Source organism: Podarcis liolepis (genome assembly GCF_965112155.1).
Source record: "Podarcis liolepis genome assembly, chromosome: 10".
Taxonomy (NCBI): Eukaryota; Metazoa; Chordata; class Lepidosauria; order Squamata; family Lacertidae; genus Podarcis; species Podarcis liolepis.
The window spans coordinates 2,351,919-2,371,025 of NC_139562.1; the positions used below are offsets into that span (position 1 = coordinate 2,351,919).

At 49.6% G+C, this 19,107-nt stretch overlaps 1 protein-coding gene across 2 annotated transcripts; it reads right to left on the reverse strand.

Moving 5' to 3' along the window:
* Positions 1-345: 345 nt before the first annotated feature.
* Positions 346-16,633, reverse strand: ARSA (arylsulfatase A). Of its 2 annotated transcripts, none has more exons than XM_083461362.1 (9): positions 15,612-16,633; positions 12,985-13,225; positions 10,676-10,894; positions 8,415-8,584; positions 6,551-6,675; positions 5,108-5,235; positions 3,795-3,897; positions 2,306-3,688; positions 346-1,908 (listed from the first exon to the last, which is right to left on the reverse strand). In XM_083461362.1, the coding sequence occupies exons 1-8, from the start codon at positions 15,836-15,838 to the stop codon at positions 3,375-3,377; spliced, it is 1,527 nt and encodes a 508-aa protein (XP_083317488.1). In that variant the 5' UTR covers positions 15,839-16,633; the 3' UTR covers positions 346-1,908; positions 2,306-3,374. The 2 variants fall into 2 exon arrangements, with proteins under 2 accessions (XP_083317488.1, XP_083317489.1); XM_083461363.1 differs by having other exon boundaries at positions 12,985-14,141; positions 15,566-16,633.
* Positions 16,634-19,107: the final 2,474 nt, after the last annotated feature.

Sequence of the window (19,107 nt, forward strand, 5' to 3'; positions counted from 1 at the left end):
GTTCTGGTACTTCTGGGTTGCCACGGGACATAACGCGAAAAGACGCAACATGAAGCGGATGCAACACAAGGTATGACTGTATAAGCTGTTGTTATATCACCAATGAAAATTGTATGCCATTCATTACTCTTATTATATTTTCTTCCCACCTTTCCCAAAACAGCCAGAGGCAATTTAAAGGGGGGGGGGGGAATCAAATATATACATGGTTTTAAACCAGACTATGAACAGCAAATAATCCATATAATACTACCCCCCCACCCATTTTTTAGAAACAAAATCACCTGGCAAAATGCAGACCTGATTACATCTTTTTCCTGGAAAAAATACCTCTGTGAGCACAAGTTTATTACAATTTCATTTATTATTCCTGGGATACGGTATAAAAGGTGAAATAAAAATACTGCGTTAATAAAGGGCATTTTGAGCCTTGAAAGCATATCTCAGCCACATTTGCAACATCCTTATTAGGCAGACCACTGTTACAATTTCCAGCTGGGGGAAAGGAGGAAGAAGACTGCCTACAAGCCAGGATGGCATTCAAATCCGCATGATGCTTCCTCAGCTCACAAGCAGAGAGATACTAAGAGTCCAGCCTTCCTCCAGATTAGTGCACCATTTGCTTCCCATGAGGAAGTTTGCTTTTAGTTTCCAGAAGATTTGCCTCTCCAGTCACCTGCAGGAAATATGGGAAACACATTCCTGATTGATGTTGCTGTGGCAGACCCTGCCAGTGTCTCCAAGAGGTTGCAGGATACTTTCCTCAACATTGTATACCTGAAGGAGCGTCTCCACCCCCATCGTTCAGCCCAGACACTGAGGTCCAGCACCGAGGGCCTTCTGGCGGTTCCCTCCCTGCGAGAAGCCAAGTTACAGGGAACCAGGCAGAGGGCCTTCTCGGTAGTGGCTCCACCCTGTGGAACACCCTCCCATCAGATGTCAAAGAGATAAACAACTATCTGACTTTTAGAAGATATCTGAAGACAGCCCTGTTTAGGGAAGTTTTAATGACTGATGTTTTATTGTGTTTTTAATATTCTGTTGGGAGCCGCCCAGAGTGGCTGGGGAAACCCAGCCAGATGGGCGGGGTATAAGTAATAAATTATTATTATTCAAACCCATCAAACCTCCTTTGGGGTAGTTTCTCGGGAATGGTGGATGTAGAAATAATTTGCCCATGTGAAGTCCACCTGCTGGAAACTCTTACTCACATGGTTCTTAAATGTAAACTATATGCTGATCTCCGCCAGCAGTTTCTAGATCAACTCTGCATCCCCGAATGGAAACCAGAGTTGGAGGTCATACATTTTCTATTACTGGGGAATGATCAGGAGCTCACCAAGTTAGCAGCTAAATATCTCTATTTGGTTTTCTGTCACAGAAACACATTGCAGACGTCTGATCTCCCTGGAGACCTAGAGATGTAACGTTAGACTTTTCGCCTCTTTTCATTTGACAAATGTTCTGTGACACTGGGGAGGTGGTCATTCTGTATTGATTTACTATGGATGTTTGTATGTGACACCAATAAAAGGTTTGATGATGATGATGATGATGATTCTCGCCCTGAGCATTTGGGCCACAGAGCCTGCTTGGAGCTGCTCAGCTGCTGCCCCCAATCCAAAAACTGAGATGATCCATTTTGATGCCTGGTTCCTCCCCACTCCCCACACCTGGTGAGGACCAGACCTTGTACATAGCTGGCTTTCTATGGGGTGAGAACATGGTGCCACCAGTTTGCTGATGTTGAACCTGTGAAGGTCTGGCCAATGCATGGATGGTTGACCACTTAGGAGCCCCACAGAGGAAAAAAGGCAGGATGTTAACAAAGGAATATCTGGGCTTCTCAATTCATCCCAGGCTTCTCAAGTTCTTTATTATTGCATACAGCAACCGTGTGAACGATGCCTTATGAGGAACGGCTAAGGGAGCTGGGCATGTTTAGCCTGGAGAAGAGGAGGTTAAGGGGTGATATGATAGCCATGTTCAAATATATAAAAGGATGTCACAGAGAGGAGGGAGAAAGGTTGTTTTCTGCTGCTCCAGAGAAGCGGACACGGAGCAATGGATCCAAACTACAAGAAAGAAGATTCCACCTAAACATTAGGAAGAACTTCCTGACAGTAAGAGCTGTTTGACAGTGGAATTTGCTGCCAAGGAGTGTGGTGGAGTCTCCTACTTTGGAGGTCTTTAAGCAGAGGCTTGACAACCATATGTCAGGAGTGCTCTGATGGTGTTTCCTGCTTGGCAGGGGGTTGGACTCGATGGCCCTTGTGGTCTCTTCCAACTCTAGGATTCTATGAACAGCTTGGCTTCTTTTTGTGATGCGTTGTGGTTCTAGCGCTGCCTTGCAGTTTTCTTAGGATATGAGCCACCCCCTTGAAGTGGAAGGGCTGTCCGATGGGCTGAGAGAGGGTGCGACACAGGGCATAGGGAAGGTGTAGGGAGAAGATAGTCCGATGTATGCTTCCGCAGTTAAGCCAAGCCCTACCAGGCCCTGCCTGAAGGCTGGTGAATTCCAGTGAGCAGAGAGACATTTGTCAAAGAGAACACAGAGCAAACCAGGCAACTTCTGGCTGGACGGAATTCTTTCCTAAATGCAAGTCACCCAGAACACTTCCCTCGGGGGAGATGAGCGAGGCACGGTTGGCAGTTGATCCCACAAAGTCCTCCTCCAAGGAGAAAGAGGAAGAGGACCAGTCACCGCGAACACTCAAAGTGGCAAGGTTTTACAGAGTATGTTGTCATGGGCAGAGGCAAAGCTGCCTGCTGCAACCACCTCTAAGATCATGCCTTGCTTTTGCACTGTTGGACCAGCCTCTCTGAGGATCCATGGACATTTAAAGCAGGGGTAGGCAACCTAAGGCCCGTGGGCCGGATCCGGCCCAATCGCCTTCTCAATCCAGCCCACAGACAGTCTGGGAATCAGCGTGTTTTTACATGAGTAGAATGTGTCCTTTTATTTAAAATGCATCTCCGGGTTATTTGTGGGACATAGGAATATTGTCATATTTCCCCCCAAAATATAGTCTGGCCCACCACATGGTCCGAGGGATGGTGGTCCAGCCCATGGCTGAAAAAGGTTGCTGACCCCTGTTTTAAAAGCACCGAGGTCCTGAGTGCAAATCCTGCATCTCTAGGCAGGGCTGGGGACTTCCCTTCCTTGAAACCCCAGGAAGCTGCTGCCAGTCTGTGTAGACAATACAGACCTAGTTGTGCCAAATGGTCTGACTCAGTATGAAGTAGTTTCCTATGCCCCTAACATGTGGATTTCCCTCAATGAAAAGGGTGCTGAAAGCCCTCATTGGAGTTCGCAACTGTTCAGCTGTGCATGTACAAAGTACGGCGAGTGGCAGGAGCTTATGCAAGGGAGGCTAAGAGGCCGACGCGCAGCTGCAGCACAAAGGCTTTGGGCTACACGAAGGAGAACAGCAGGGCTCCAGCGACGGGTCACTGCCCCTCGCAAGCTGACTCTCCCCAAACTCCATCTGTTTATCGAAAAGCGCCTTCTGCAGAGAGAGCTCCTTGAGGGCAGACAGGACGTCGGGTCCCACAGGGCCGCCTCGAAGGAGGTTGTAATTCTCCGCAGGATCTGACTCCAAGTCAAAGAGCAGCGGGGGCTCGTGGCCTGTGAGGGGGGTCGTCCCGTGGCAGTCCTGGTCGGGGGTCGTGTCGCTATGGAAGGCTCCTGCAATGACACAAAAAGGAGACATGGCGCACCATGGCCGTCCCAGGTCAGGAAGGGGTTCAGATGACCACAGGGAGTGCAAGGCAGGATCAAGCCCTGAGCTTACCTTGCGTGAAGAAGTGGGCTTTGTATTTTCCATAGCGGACTGCGAAGACGCCGAGCGACTGGCTGGGGGCTGGGGGGTAATAGAACATGGTCTGACGGGGACTCTGAAAGAGGAGCCAGAATGATATGCCTTGTGATATTTGGTTGAAAGGCAGCATATAAATTTAAGGAAGAACAATATGGGGAGGGTAATATGCAAAGCATGAGATTTTCCACTTCATTGGCTGCCAAGAGAGAAAACATTGAGTGGGATGGCATCAGCGACAGGTCTGCTTTGTGGAGTGTAATTGACTGGTGCAGTCAAATGCAACATTCCTTCTTTCCCTAGAATGGGCACAAGCAGGGGGACATCCGGTCAGTGTAACTTCCTGTTCCACTGGTCTGGAGCATCCTCCCCCTGCATGTGACCAGGGAGAAGGGCATGGCCCTGGCTGACTCCATAAAAGAGACGAGTCATGCAGCCATCTCTCTCTCTCGATTCCACGCTGCTCTCCTGCTGCCAGTTTTGTTCTCTTGATGCTGTTCTCTTAATGTATTTCGCTGTCTGCTGGCTCTCAGCCAGCAGCGCAAGGGCTTTGATCCTTACAAAGGATGTAAGCCACACTTTTCTCTGTACTTTTAACTGCTAGCTAGAGCCTGCCTTCGGGGATCATACGGTGAACTGAATGTGAGTAAACTTCTTGTTACTTTTAAGGAGAGACTCTTGTGTCCTTATTCTTTTAAGAAGGATAAAAGGGGACACCAGGAATAGTCCAATCTGCTTAACTAAAGAGATTCAAACTAATCTGCAAACTAGCTTTCTGCTCTGCTACATGACTCACTAGAGTGAGTGAAGGAAGGATAATATTTAATCAGTATATCCTCTCCTACTATCCTTAACATTCCCACATGCTTAACCTAACCTTACCTGGAAGCACAGAAGTATTTGCTCCAGCAGCAGCAGCAGCTGGACATATCAAGGGCCCCATTACCTTCAGTAGTTTAGGGCCTCATCAAACCTAAATCCAGCACGCTTCTCAAACTAGGTAGCACAGCTGCTCTCCAGCATCACCAAGCTCCCCCCAAGCACCATGGCCTCAGAGATTCGCTCGACGCCTTGCGGTCCCTCAAATGGTGTTGGAGGGAACGTGGTGGAACTGCTGCAATCCCGGAAGACCAGTCTGCAGTGGCACCACGGAAGCAGGATGGAGTGCAGAGGGGTCAACGGACCACCCTGCTTCCCTGCCCCTACCTGGCCCCCACCCGACAGCCCATTTCAATTCACGCTGACTGTGACGGCCGATGCTGAGATGGAGAAACCAACCGGAAGCTCACCTTCCCACTTCCAAAGAGGATGGGGCTGAGGTTGTAGCCATCCAGTGTGACATTGGGGAGAGGAACCCCAGCCAAGGCCGCCACGGTAGGCAGGATGTCTAGGGTGCTGGCCAGCTCATGGGTCACGCCTGAATGCAGAAACAGACAGGAAAAGAAGGGGCAGCGAAAGACAATGGGGGTATGGTACTTTAAATTTTGGCGTTGACTTGTTTTAGCCCACCCGGGGAGGGTATACCCCCTAGAAATCCATTAAAAATAGTATTAATTATAACACCCCCGTGTAACCGACAGGCAAGCAATACACCCAGTTTCACCGCCAGCCAAAGCAACCCCTGTCCTTCCTGCTAGATTGTAAACACGACCTGCAAGGTCCAGGATGGGGAGGCAGTCCTTTAAAAAATATTTTTTTTAAAAAAAACAACACAACACCAGGTGCCCAGCCCCGATTTGGAAGACATGCGCTGTGGCATCCTCTGAACACAAGACAGGAAGGGTAGCCAGGGCAGATGCAAGCAGTGGCATAGCAAGGTTAGCTGGTACCCGGTGTGGAAAATTTCTTGTCACCCCCTCCCCCCTGAAATCTAGTTGGACTCCCAAGAGACTGCGATCTACTCACAGTATAAAAAGACTGGCTGTGATCTACCCATTGTCATTGCCAGGAGTTGTTGAGGTTTTTTTTAGGGATAAAAGGTAAAGGGACCCCTGACCGTTCGGTCAAGTCACAGACGACTCTGGGGTTATGGCGCTCATCTCGCTTTATTGGCCGAGGGAGCCGGCATACAGCTTCCGGGTCATGTGGCCAGCAGGACTAAGCCGCTTCTGGCAAACCAGAGCAGCGCACGGAAATGCCGTTTACCTTCCCGCCAGAGCGGTCCCTGTTTATCTACTTGCACTTTGACGTGCTTTCGAACTGCTAGGTGGGCAGGAGCAGGGACCGAGCAACGGGAGCTCACCCCGTCGCGGGGATTTGAACCGCCGGCCAACCTTCTGATCAGCAAGTCCTAGGCTCTGATCAGCGCCACCCGCATCCCTTTTTTTAGGGGAGGATTGGCCAAAGTTGTTGAGCTTCTTTTGGGGTTACAGGCTTTGGGTCCTGAGCTGAGGGAAATTCTCCTTCTCTCCTTCCTTTCACCCTCCACTTGTTTGCTTGCCCTACTCCTTCCTGTCCTCTCCTTGCCTGCCTCCTAAAGCAGCCTGGGAGCGCGGGGCTGTCAAAAGTGAAGGCCACTGGCAAAGCGGCACAGATCTACCCCTTCCCCTGACAGATCGCGGTAGGCGGGAATCACAGGCAGGTGGTGTGCAGAATGTCACCTCCTTCAGTAATGACACCTGGGGCAGTCCACCCCCACCTTGCTCCACCCCTGGATGCAGGACTGCACCTGATCTAGCGGTTGCTGCAACCCTGAGGCAGCAAGGGCCGGACATACCTGGGGCCAGACATACCTGGGGCAATGTGGCCTGGCCAGTAGGCCACAGCAGGCTCCCTCACTCCTCCCTCATACGTTGTGCCTTTGCCACACTTGAGGTGGCCAGAGCTCCCTCCTCGGGACATGCGCATAGTTTCAGGGCTGTAAGCGAGAGGAAATAAACATTAGGATCATAGCTGTCAAGTGTCCCTTATTTGGCAGGACAGTCCCTTATCCCAGCGCCATGTCCTGCTGCTGTCCCTTTTTGATGAGGCTTCGTTTGGCTGCTGGCTGGGCTTTCTGCCTTTGACTCGGAAGGGCTCAGAAGTTGAACATACCTGTGCCCGGAAAATCCCTTATTTTGGCTGCTGATCCCTTATTTTTGAGGCTGCTGGTCCCTTATTTTCAAATCTGTAAGTTGACAGCTATGATTAGGATGCAATATTCCCCCATCCCACCCCTTTTTCATTTAAAACATTTTCTAAATTACATTTCAAAATATTCATTTAAGCAACCTTAAATCAATAACTTCCCTTCTCTTCTTTCCATGGTTCATTGTACATACCTTAAAGGTAAACGGACCCCTGACCATTAGGTCCAGTCATGGCCAACTCTGGGGTTGCAGCGCTCATCTTGCTTTACTGGCTGAGGGAGCTGCTGTTTGTCCGCAGAGAGCTTCCAGGTCATGTGGCCAGCATGATTGAGCCGCTTCTGGTGAACCAGAGCAGCACACGGAAACGCCGTTTACCTTCCCGCCAGAGCGGTACCTATTTATCTACTTGCACTTTGACGTGCTTTCAAACTATGTTGGCAGGAGCAGGGACCGAGCAATGGGAACTAATCCCATCGCAAGAATTCAAACCACCAGCTTTCTGATCGGCAAGTCCTAGGCTCAGTGGTTTAACCCACAGCGCCACCTGTGTCCTTTTACATACCTTACATCCCTGCATATTTTATATGAACTAAACCGTTCAGTAATCAATTGCTACATCCATCAAATCTTATTTGCACTGTCGCATTTATCTTAATGCTACCAGGGTTTTCAAACGAACACAATTTTCACCCATATATTCAGTAAACATTTTCCAGTCTTCTTTAAATGTGCATATTTCTTGTTTTCTTATTCTATTGGTTAGATATATTCCATCAGTTTAAGTTGCCCTTCTTCTTTGGTTGGGACCTCACTCCTTTTCCATTAAAACATCTCCTTTCTAACAAACTTGGTGCAGATCACTTGCGTTTTACGCAGGGATTAATGTCCCAGGGCTGTGTGTATAAAGCCGAAATCGCGTATGGTCAAAACAACACCTTGGAAGTGCCCCTGTGTGATCATCTTTACCTTCCAGAGCCGGCATGCCAAAAGGGTCTTAACCCCTCACCACAAATGGGAAAGAGAGCTTTCAAACACTGAGTTTACTTACTGGTCTCTGGGAGGCTCTTGCGAGATCTTGCATGGCGATCCCAAGATCTCATGAGAGCCTCCCAGAGCCCAGTAAGCAAGTCTGAGAGTTTAAATGCTCTTTCCACACTGGGGAAGCCCTGCGCAAAAAGAGCTTTTAAGCTCTCTGCCTTCCATGTGTTTAATTTGTGCAGTGTCAACCACATACAGTTGAACTTGCATGTGTTCAATGCACATAAGTTGCCTGGAACTCAAAGCTCCCCAAATTCTGCAGCCATATCTTATGGCCAGATGGAGCAATTTGCCTTCAAGGAGCTCAGGAGCTCGGCCATAGTCAAAAAGTATATATGGCAGCAGAACTAGTCTGCAATGTCAGCAATTCACTGTCCGTCCTAATAAAATCCGCCACAGTCTTTGCCAATCTTTCCTGCTTCCTGAGCAAAAAAACCCCTTTGAGACCCAGTTCTGGGTTAGATATCTTGGAGATGAGAAGCAGCCTCACCCGTTGTCGGCGGTGAAGAACACCAGGGAGTTTTCGGCTACCCCGCCGTCCTGCAGTGCTTGCAAAATGTGCCCCACGGATCCATCAAACTCAAGGAGGGCGTCTCCGAAAGGGCCCCTGGGCGAGCGGCCTGCGTATTCTTCACTCCCAAACTGGGGGTAATGCGTGTGCTGTGCATGAGTAGAGAACAAGGCACTTGTCAATGTTCCTAACTTCAGCAGAATAGTTTTATCAGGAAACCTCGGAAGAGCCCTGCTGGTTCCATTGGCCAAGGTGGCCCAGCCAGACGCCTCTGGGGAGCTTGCAAGGACAGTGCAGAAGGGACTAACTCTTTCTCCCCCTTTAGGCATCCTGGCTCATTGCAGTTGATAGAACAGATGCTGTGAAATTAAAACTATGTGTACCGCCATGCTCCACCCCCAGCTTAATTTGTCCAAAAGTTGATCTCTACCATTCCCATTTTCCTGGCTGGGGCTTCTCTGTGGTGGCTCCCTTGTTATATACAGTGGTACCTCAAGTTACAAATGCCTCAGGTTACAAATGCTTCAGGTTACAAACTCCGCTAACCTGGAAGAGGTACCTCGAGTTGAGAACTTTGCCCCAGGATGAGAACGGAAATCGTGTGCCGGTGGCACAGCGGCAGCAAGAGGCCCCATTAGCAAAAGCACGCCTCTGGCTAAGAACAGTTTCAGGTTAAGAACGGACCTCCGGAACGAATTAGCGGTAAGTTCGTAACTAGAGGTACCACTGTATAAGTCTTTCCATCTGGAAATATGCCCCCCCCCATGACTTCTAGGAGACAACTTAAAGAAACACATTTTCTCACAGGCCTTTGAACTTATTATAAGGCTGCTGCAGCGCTACTAACTGGTTTTATCGCCTTGTTGCAGTGTTTTAATGGTGTTTTAACTTCATTATTTTGTTTTGTTCCCACTAAACATCAGGAAGAACTTTCTGACGACGCAAGTCATACAGTAGCAGAATAGACCATCTACAATAGCAGATGATGGAGTTTCCTTCCTTGGAGGGTTTTAAGCAGAGGTCGGACGGCCATCTACCATGTATGTTTTTGTTAAGAGTCCGTCATTGTGTGGGGTTAGGCTAGAGGACCCTCAGAGTTCCTTCCAACTCTTCCAATTCTTTGTTAAAGACAGGGGCAGCCCAGCAGTGCTCTTAACTGCCCGCACCTGGTGGTCAGAAACATGCAGCATTTTATATTTATAAAATCATCATTTGGCAGCAGAAGAGCCTTGAGGTTTTGAGAAGGGTCTGGACCATCAGAAATGTGCATACATGTGATTATTTTGCAGGATGCACTTCATCACCCAAGGGTGGGGCTAAGCATGATACGGGGAACTCAGACTATTATTTTAAAGCACCCAACCCTTTTTCAAAAGCCGCTCAAGACAAGAGACTTGCAGCAGTTCTGCTCTGTGTGAAGAAACACCTGCTGCAGTTATCTCCCGCTTGGACTACTGCAATGCGCGCTACGTGGGGCTACCTTTGATGGTGACCCAGAAACTACAACTAATCCAGAATGTGGCAGCTGGACTGGTGACTGGGAGTGGCCGCCAAGACCATGTAACACCAGTCCTGAAAGACCTACATTGGCCCCCAGTACGTTTCCGAGCACAATTCAAAGTGCTGGTGCTTTAAAGCTCTAAATGGCCTCAGTCTAGTATACCTGAAGGAGCATCTCCACCCCCATCACTCAGCCTAGACACTGAGGTCCAGCTCCGAGGGCCTTCTGGAGGTCCCCTCCCTGTGAGAAATGAGGTTACAGGGAACCAGGCAGAGGGCCTTCTCAGTGGTGGCGCCCGCCCTGTGGAACAGCCTCCCATCAGATGTCAAGGAAATAAGCAACTATCTATTAGAAGACATCTGAAGGCAGCCCTGTTTAGGGAAGTTTTTAATGTTTGAAGTTTTATTGTGCTTTTAATATTCTGTTGGGAGCTGCCCAGAGTGGCTAGGGAAACCCAGACAGATGGGCAGGGTATAAGTAATAAATTATTATTAATAATAATATTAGCTTCAGAGGGGAGCGGGGTGTGTCAAACTCCCAATCAACCAGAGAGGTGGAAGATCATGCGGCCACTCATTCTTGCCTGTGTGGCACACAAGCGCATCTCACACAGCCGCAGGCAGCGCTGGAGCTCTGCTGGACTCCAGAGAACAGGCTCCAGCCCATCCGAAGGACAGGAATAAAACTCAACTGCCTGGGTTCTTTGCCCCAAGCCTGCACAAAGAGCTCCGGAACTTACATGGGAGGCATAATATAGCAGGAAGGGCTGGTTGCGCCGTGCGCTAGCGACAATGAAGTCTCGGGCAAAGCTGTTGTAGAGAGGCTGCAAGTGTGGGAAGGACACAGGTTGCTGTGTGATGCTCTGGTTCCAGAACAGGGGGACGGGAACCACTCCCTGGTTGCAGGTCCCAAAGCAGGGCGTGTCCGGGGGGAAGCAGGTGAGGTTCTGGCAGGGGCCCTGAAGCAGGACGAAGAAGGGGAAAGGCGGCGTTATCACAGGAGAGAGGAGGAGTCAGAGCATGCCAGTGACACAGAATGCACACAAAACCACAGGCGTTCATTGCCTTAGAAGCCCATTTAAGGGTTGCCACTCATCGTTCTAGCTCCACCAGCGCCACTCCCATATGGGCAATGATGAAGTTTAACCTTAATCTTTCTCTCTCACAGACACACATACAAACACACGGCCAGATTTAGGTTTGATGAGGCCCTAAGCCACTGAAGGTCATGGAGCCCTTAATGTCCAGCTGTCCTTTGTCAACAACAAATTGTCACTGTTTTGTGTGTTGAATGTATGCTATATGGTAATTGATGGACCTAATAGGTATCTCAAGCCATTTGCACATGTTGGCATGCAACTAGTCCACGCAGAATGTAGGCACCCTATATATAGAAATATACCTGAAGGAATGTCTCCACTCCCATCGTCCAGCCCGGACACTGAGATCCAGCGCCGAGGGCCTTCTGGCGGTTCCCTCCCTGCGAGAAGTGAGGTTACAGGGAACCAGGCAGAAGGCCTTCTCGGTAGTGGTGCCTGTCCTGTGGAACGCCCTCCCATCAGATGTCAATGAAATAAGCAGCTATCTTACTTTTAAAAGACATCTGAAGGCAGCCCTGTTTAGGGACGTTTTTAATATTTAATGCTGTATTGTTTTTAACACTCGATTAGGAGCCGCCCAGAGTGGCTGGGGAAACTCAGCCAGATGGGTGGGGTATAAATAATAAATTATATTATTATTATTATTATTATTATTATTATTATTATTATTATTATTATTATTATTATTATTATAGAAAGGAACAAACTAGTGATATTTTAGGCAGCAGGCTAGCATGACTTACATCAGAGGAGCCTACACAACACAAAACACTGTTGCTGTATGTAGGTTTTATTTTATTGGTTTTTTATCTTATATTTTTGAAATGTACGTACATGCAGGTTTTTTTCCTTTAATTTTTTTTTGGGGGGGGGGCCCAAGAGAGTGGGGCTCTAAGCTAGAGCTTGTTTAGCTTATATGTAAATCTGGCACTTCTCTCTCTCACACACAATTCATCAACATTTCACAGTGAAGAACTTAACAAGAGCCTTGCCAGAGCAGACCAAATGCCCATCCAGACCAGTAGCCCATTCCCAAGAGGGGCAACTACGTAGATGCTCCCAGAAAACCCCCAAATTCCAGGCCCAAAGGCAACAGCCTTCTCCTGCTGTTGCTTCCCAGTAAATAGGGCTCAGGGCCACATTCTGAAATGTAATGTTTAAAGTTCAGTGCGTTGTTAATTTAATGCTTAGAAATCCCTGCATTGCAGGGGATTGGACTAGATGAATCTCAGTATCCCTTCAAATCTACAGTTCTGTGATTTGTTTGTGAGAAGCATTTTCCAAAGAATTAAGTGATATTGTATTGCCAATATAATATCAAGGTAAAGGTAAAGGGACCCCTGACCATTAAGTCCAGTTGTGGGGTTGTGACGCTCATCTCGCTTTATTGGCCAAGGGAGCCGGCGTACAGCTTCCAGGTCATGTGGCCAGCATGACTAAGTCGCTTCTGGCGAACCAGAGCAGCACACGGAAATGCCGTTTACCTTCCCGCTGGAGTGGTACCTATTATCTACTTGCACTGGCGTACTTTCGAACTGCTAGGTTGGCAGGAGCAAGGACCGAGCAACGGGAGCTCACCCCATCGCGGGGATTTGAACCGCTGACCTTCTGATCGACAAGTCCTAGGCTCAGTGGTTTAACCCACAGCGCCACCCGCATCCCAAGGTAGTCAGGTCCAAATCCGAACCTGCTGAATTCAGTGCTTTTCTTTTTTTATATAAAAAAATGAACAAACCACCAAATTCACAGGGAATGCTGTAATTGAGGGGGAAAACCTTGCATCTCCCCAAGCAGATCTGAGTTAGACCCTCTCATCAAAACTGCTTCAGCTGCAGCCTAAAGCACAAGGGTCTCCTAGCCCAGTTCTCCTCCTTTCCTGCAGCGACGCCAAACCTCCCCCCTTCTGAGCCTGCGATGCTCCCTGCTTTGCCCACCGGGCCGCATCTCACCTGGTCATGCGAGTAGGGCACCCCCAGGAAGTGGTCGAACCCTTGGTGCGTGGGCAGGAACGTCCCATTCGGTCCGAGGCCCAGGTGCCATTTGCCTACCATGGCGGTGGCATAACCTCGCCCCTTCAGCAGCTCTGCCAGAGTCACCTCGGCCAAGGGGAGGCCTCCTCGGGAGCCAGGGTAGAACACGCCGGGGTAAATGCCGGAGCGGGTCTGGTAGCGACCAGTCAGCAGGGCTGCCCTGGAGGGGTAAGAGCACGTAGGAAAGACACCAGACTTCTGGGCCAACAGCCAGGCAGTCACCCAGCTCCAGCCAAACCCCACCCACTCCAAAAGGAACATGCCGTCACCTGCCCACTCAAGGAAAAGTGCCCCAGGCAGCGCCAGATTTAGGGCAATCTGGGCAGTTCCTCCCCCCCCCCACTGGGCGCTGAGCAGAGCGGGTGCAGAATAATACTGTATTAGCCTGAATATAAGCCTCCCTTCCCCCTCGCCAAATTCCGACCATGAAAAGTTAAACTGCAGCTTAAATTTGCGACCTTACAAAAATGGGCTTTTACGATATCGCTGCTGAAACAGACGTACAGTAAAAAGGAACAAAACATGTTTTCTTGCCAATTTGCGAGCTTCAGACTGTTGCCATTTACAAGAGTGCCTGTGGAATTGTGGCGATTGAATAGTGATTTATGATTTTAGCGGTTGTATGGAAACTTTTGCGGGCTTGCAAGATCAAAGGTTTCAATGGGCTCAGAGTTACAATTCTACCAAACGCAGGAATTTTCAGCCTGTAACCCAATTTTAAGGGAGCAGATTATATTCCGTTATTGTCTTTCCTCCCCCCCCCCCAAATTTTAAAGGTGTGGCTTATTTGCGGGCCAATACGGTAATAATAATACCCAATAATAATGACTCAAGGTTGGAAGGGGTGCCCAATTTTGTCCTTGCTCAGGGTGCCATATTACCAAAGTCCACCTCTGCCCAAGGACTAAGGGAAGGGAGCGATAGAACATGCAAGAACCAGTCATCGTGTGTGTACTGGTGTCCAGAACATTTTACGGTTAGCATAGTCTGTATAACTGCATATCTGGGGCGTGGGGAGGAGGGACTGAGTCCGAGAAAGATGACTGTCCCCTTTGGTGTGACTTATGTCACATTAACTCAGTGTTTCGCAACCACTGTTCCGCGGCACACTAGTGTGCCGCGAGATGTTGCCTGGTGTGCCGCGGGAAAAAGTAAAAAATTCGAAAGATTTTTTTCTTTTTTTTAAAGTCAAATTTTCGATTGGGGCGCCGTCACTAGATGACCCCTGGGGTTCCCTCCCTCCCTCCCGCTCTGCGCCTCCCTCCTCCTCCTCCGGGGAGGCCCTTCCTGGCTCTCGGCCAAGGCTTGGCGGCTGCCACTCACTCACTCGCTCGCCCACCCGTCCCTCCATCCCTGCACCCGGCCTCTCCCCCTCCGTCCCCGGCGCGGGGGCTGCTGGGATCCGTAGTCCCCTTGCCCTTGGGCTCCGCGCCCGCGCGGGGTGCGCAAGCTACGTTTCCCAGCGTGGCCTGGCGGGCCGGGCGTTTTGTTTGAAGCGCTCTTCTCCCGGCCATGGAATGAGCGCAGCGGCGGCGGCCGGGCGGGCAGGGGCTCTTCCGCGCAGACCCCGCACAGCCTGCCTGCGCCCCCGCGGAGATCGGGCAGCAGGATGGAGCCCGGGGATCCCCGCGGAGGCGGAGCGGCGGAGGCGGGGGCTGCCCCCCAGGTAGGGCTGCGTCGGGGGGGGGGTTATTTTTGCAATGCTGCATCTGCGCCGGAGGGGACGCATCGGACCGCGGGGAGACCCCTTGGCGTGCGTGCAAGGCAATGCATGCGTGCAGGCGTTGCATGGAGTGCAGTGCAATGCAATGGCAACGCGGCGCCCTGCATGCATGCATGCAACTTCCACCGGCGCTCCGGACTTGGCAGGTGAGGGGGGTCCCCAGTGGGCGGCAGAGAGAGCCGGGGGGGGAGCAGTGCTGCTCCCCGAGCCGAGCCCAGGGGGAAACTTCGGCGTCGTTGCGCCGGGTGTTGGAAGCGGAGGCTGGCGGGGGCCCCTCACCTGCAAAACCTGGTCGCCTCTCATATATTTCGTGCATTGCATTCATTGCCCGCTTTCTCCTCCAAGGAGCTCCCGGGGGCGCGCGTGGTTCTCCCCGTGTTATCCTCGCAACAACAGCCCTGCGAGGTGGGTCAGGCGAGTGGCCCAAGGGAGCACCCAGGGATTGTCCTGGCCAGGTGGGGTGATTTGAACCCTGCTCTCTGCCCAGTCTTTGTCCTCATTTAGCCCCCACATGTGCATGACTGTGCATGACTGAGGTTTTCCCCCCTCGTCTTGGCTATGGTGTGAGTCTGTGCTGTTAATTAATGGGGTTCTGCCTTCGGAGAAGATGAGCCAGCCCTCAAGGAGGTGATTATGTAATTTGCTAGCAATTCATGTCCCTCCCGGCGTGACGCTGCGCGCTGACGTCATGGGGCTGTAATGGTGGTGTGCCTTGAGATTTTTTTCATGAAACAAGTGTGCCTTTGCCCAAAAAAGGTTGGGAAACACTGCATTAACTAACTCCAAACAATTGATCAAGAAAGGGAGATGGGGACTGGCATACCGGGAGGGGCTGCAGACAGGGCTGCTGCTATAGAAGTCGGTGAACCGGAGGCCGGCGGCCGCCATCTTGTCCAGGTTGGGTGTCGAGGAGGTGGGATGCCCATAGCTGCCCAGATCTCCAAAGCCCAGGTCATCGGCGAAGATGAGGACAATGTTGGGGGGCTGGCTGGCTGAACTCAGCGGAGCCAGGGCCACCAGGCACAGAAGCACAAGTCCCAGAGAAGGCATGGCTGATGAAGGTGTGTCCCCAAAGACCGTCCCCGGATGCTGCCCAGGTACTTAATGCCAAGGTTGGTGCCAGGAAGCCTGTTGGCCTACAGTCAGAAGAAGCTTTGCTGGAGTGACTACAGAGATAGGGCAGGAACCCAATGTTCTAGCCTCCCCAGCTCAAAACAACCATTGCCTCTTCTCAGCTACCCGACTCTAGAATAGCAAGATCACAGCACTAGGAGGTTGTCACGGATAATCCTCCTCTTTGAGGCAGATGGCAGGTGCTCTGTAGAAGACAGGTCTGCAAGGAGAACCAACAGCTTGGCAGGGATGGAGATATTGAAGAGTTCATCACTAAAAACATGAAGACCAAAGAAAGAAGACTCTCTTAAAACAAAAGAAGAACGCTGCTGCATCAAGCCAAAGGAGGCCCATCTAACCCAGGATCCTGTTCTCACAGGGCCAACCAGATGATCCAGTGGGAAGTCCCAAGCAGCATCCAAGCACAACAGCTCCTCTCCCCAGTTGGGAATCCCAGGAACTGGTGTCCTGATTCTGAAGAGCACAGCCAGCGTGGCTAACTAGCGCTTATCCACCATGAATCTGCCAAACCCTCTTTTAAAGCCATTTAAGGTGGTAGCCAACACTGTTTAAGGATACACAGAGTGAGGTAGGACTTTGTTTCATCTGTCCTGAAATCTTCCAACATTCAGCTCCACTGAAGGGCTCTAAGTTCCAGCATTATAAGAGGGGGGAAAGAAACCTTTGCTCTTTCCACTTCCCCTACACCCATGTTTCCAACATTGATAGAACCTGTAATGGGAGACAAAAAAATGCATATGCCCTATTCTTCTCATTTTTCACAGGGATTTATAGCCAGCTTCACACTTTCTGTGTTTAACTTCCCTCCCCCCAGCCGGAAGAACTCCTGCAGATGTCCATGTCGGATTCTCAGGCCTCAGTCAGAGGTAACTGGCATCTCTCCAGGCTTGAGATCCTTGTTGACCTCCCCGTCTGCATCTCCCAGCAGGATACAGGCAAGGTCACATTCGGCGATTCCACTCAGCGTGAGAGGGACACACCATTCCTCCGTCCTCCCTGCTTCCCTCAGGGAGGGGAAAGAGACAGACAGAAATCTATTTACATGTCTTTATTTCTGTCATTGCAGCAGTACAGAGAAACACGTCTGCACTCTCCAGACTCCAACAGTAGAGAGAGAGAAAACTCCACCCCTGTACTTCCAGTACAGGTCAGATGACACTCTGAGCTAACACCCGGTGCTCAGTACAGTGAATAGACTGCCCCTTTGTTCCAATGGTACAGTCCCAAACATCAACATCCTGTTTTGCATTCCAGCAACTTGCAGCTCGCTCTCGCATTGCTGCTTTTTCCTGACAGTCCATACCATGAATATGATCATGTTTGCCACACCATTCCTGTGACTAACTGCTTTTCTAATCTAAAAAGCCACAAACATTGCAACTTTTCCACACAGAGAATTTTCGCTTCTCCTTTCCTGCCCTGTGTGCTGCTCTGCAATATCCCTTTGCAATATACTGACCAGGTTTTGATGCGGTCACAGCAAAGATGTGCAGAGCTCATTACAAATGATCCGCAGTTTTGTTTTAGATCCTTTTCTTAAGGAACCCTAGCATGGAATTTGCCTTTTGCTTATCTACACACTGGGTTAATGATCCCACGATGCCAAGATCCCATTCCCAGTAAGTCACTGCCAGGTCAGACACTGTCAGCCTCTGTGTGAATTCAGGATCTGTCCCAGTTTCCATCAATTTACACTTACACCTGCCATTTTGTTGTCATCCAGTTCGGAGAAATCCTTCTGAAACTACACACAATTCTTTTATGTTTCGACCACACGGAATATTGTGATGTTTTCTGGAAGCAGGACCACTTCACTGCTAACCCTTCCTTGAGATTATTTCTGAACATTTTTTAAAACAACAACAACACTGGTTGGGACTTCGGATTTTGGAGGCTCTGCTTTCTAAATCCCTCCACCAGCAAAACTCTCCGCTTATTCCTACTCTTGTATTCCTGTTCTTTAACAGGTTAGCTGACCTTGAGCCAGACATCCTGGAGAGTGAAGTCTAATGGGCCTTAGAAAGCACTGCAAATAACAAGGCCAGTGGAAGTGATTTAAATAGCTGAACTATTTAAAATTTTAAAAGATGGTGCTGTTAAGATGCTACACTCAATATGCCAGCAAGTTTGAAAAACTCAGCAGTGGCCAGAGGATTGGAGAAGATCAGTCTACATCCCAATCCCAAAGAAGGGCAGTGCCAAAGAATGCTCCAACTACCGCACAATTGCACTCATTTCACACGCTAGCAAGGTTATGCTTAAAATTCTACAAGGCAGGATTAAGCAGTATGTGGACCGAGAACTCCCAGAAGTGCAAGATGGATTTCGAAGAGGCAGAGGAACCAGAGACCAAATTGCAAACATGTGCTGGATTATGGAGAAAGCTAGAGAGTTCCAGAAAGACATCTGTCTCCTGAGAAATCTCTATGTGGGACAAGAGGCTACAGTTAGAACTGGATATGGAACAACAGATTGGTTCAAAATTGGGAAAGGAGTGTTACAAGGCTGTATATTGTCTCCCTGCTTATTTAACTTATATGCAGAATTCATCATGCAAAAGGCTGGGCTAGATGAATCCCTTGCTGTAATTAAGATTGCTGGAAGAAATATCAACAACCTCAGATATGCAGATGACACAACCTTGATGACAGAAAGTGAGGAGGAATTAAATAACCTTTTAATGAGGGTGAAAGAGGAGAGCACAAAATATGGTTTGAAGCTCAACATCAAAAAAAAGAAGATCGTGGCCACTGGTCCCATCACCTCCTGGCAAATAGAAGGGGAAGAAATGGAGGCAGTGAGAGATTTTACTTTCTTGGGCTCCATGATCACTGCAGATGGTGACAGCAGTCACGAAATTAAAAGACGCCTGCTTCTTAGGAGAAAAGCAATGACCAACCTAGACAGCATCCTAAAAAGCAGAGACATCACCTTGCCAACAAAGGTCTGTCTAGTTAAAGCTATGGTTTTCCCAGTAGTGATGTATGGAAGTGAGAGCTGGACCATAAAGAAGGCTGATCACTGAAGAATTGGTGCTTTTGAATTCCCGGTGCTGGATGAGATTCTTGAGAGTCCCATGGACTGCAAGAAGATCAAACCTCTCCATTCTGAAGGAAATCAGCCCTGACTGCTCACTGGAAGGACAGATCCTGTAGCTGAGGCTCCAGTACTTTGGCCACCTCATG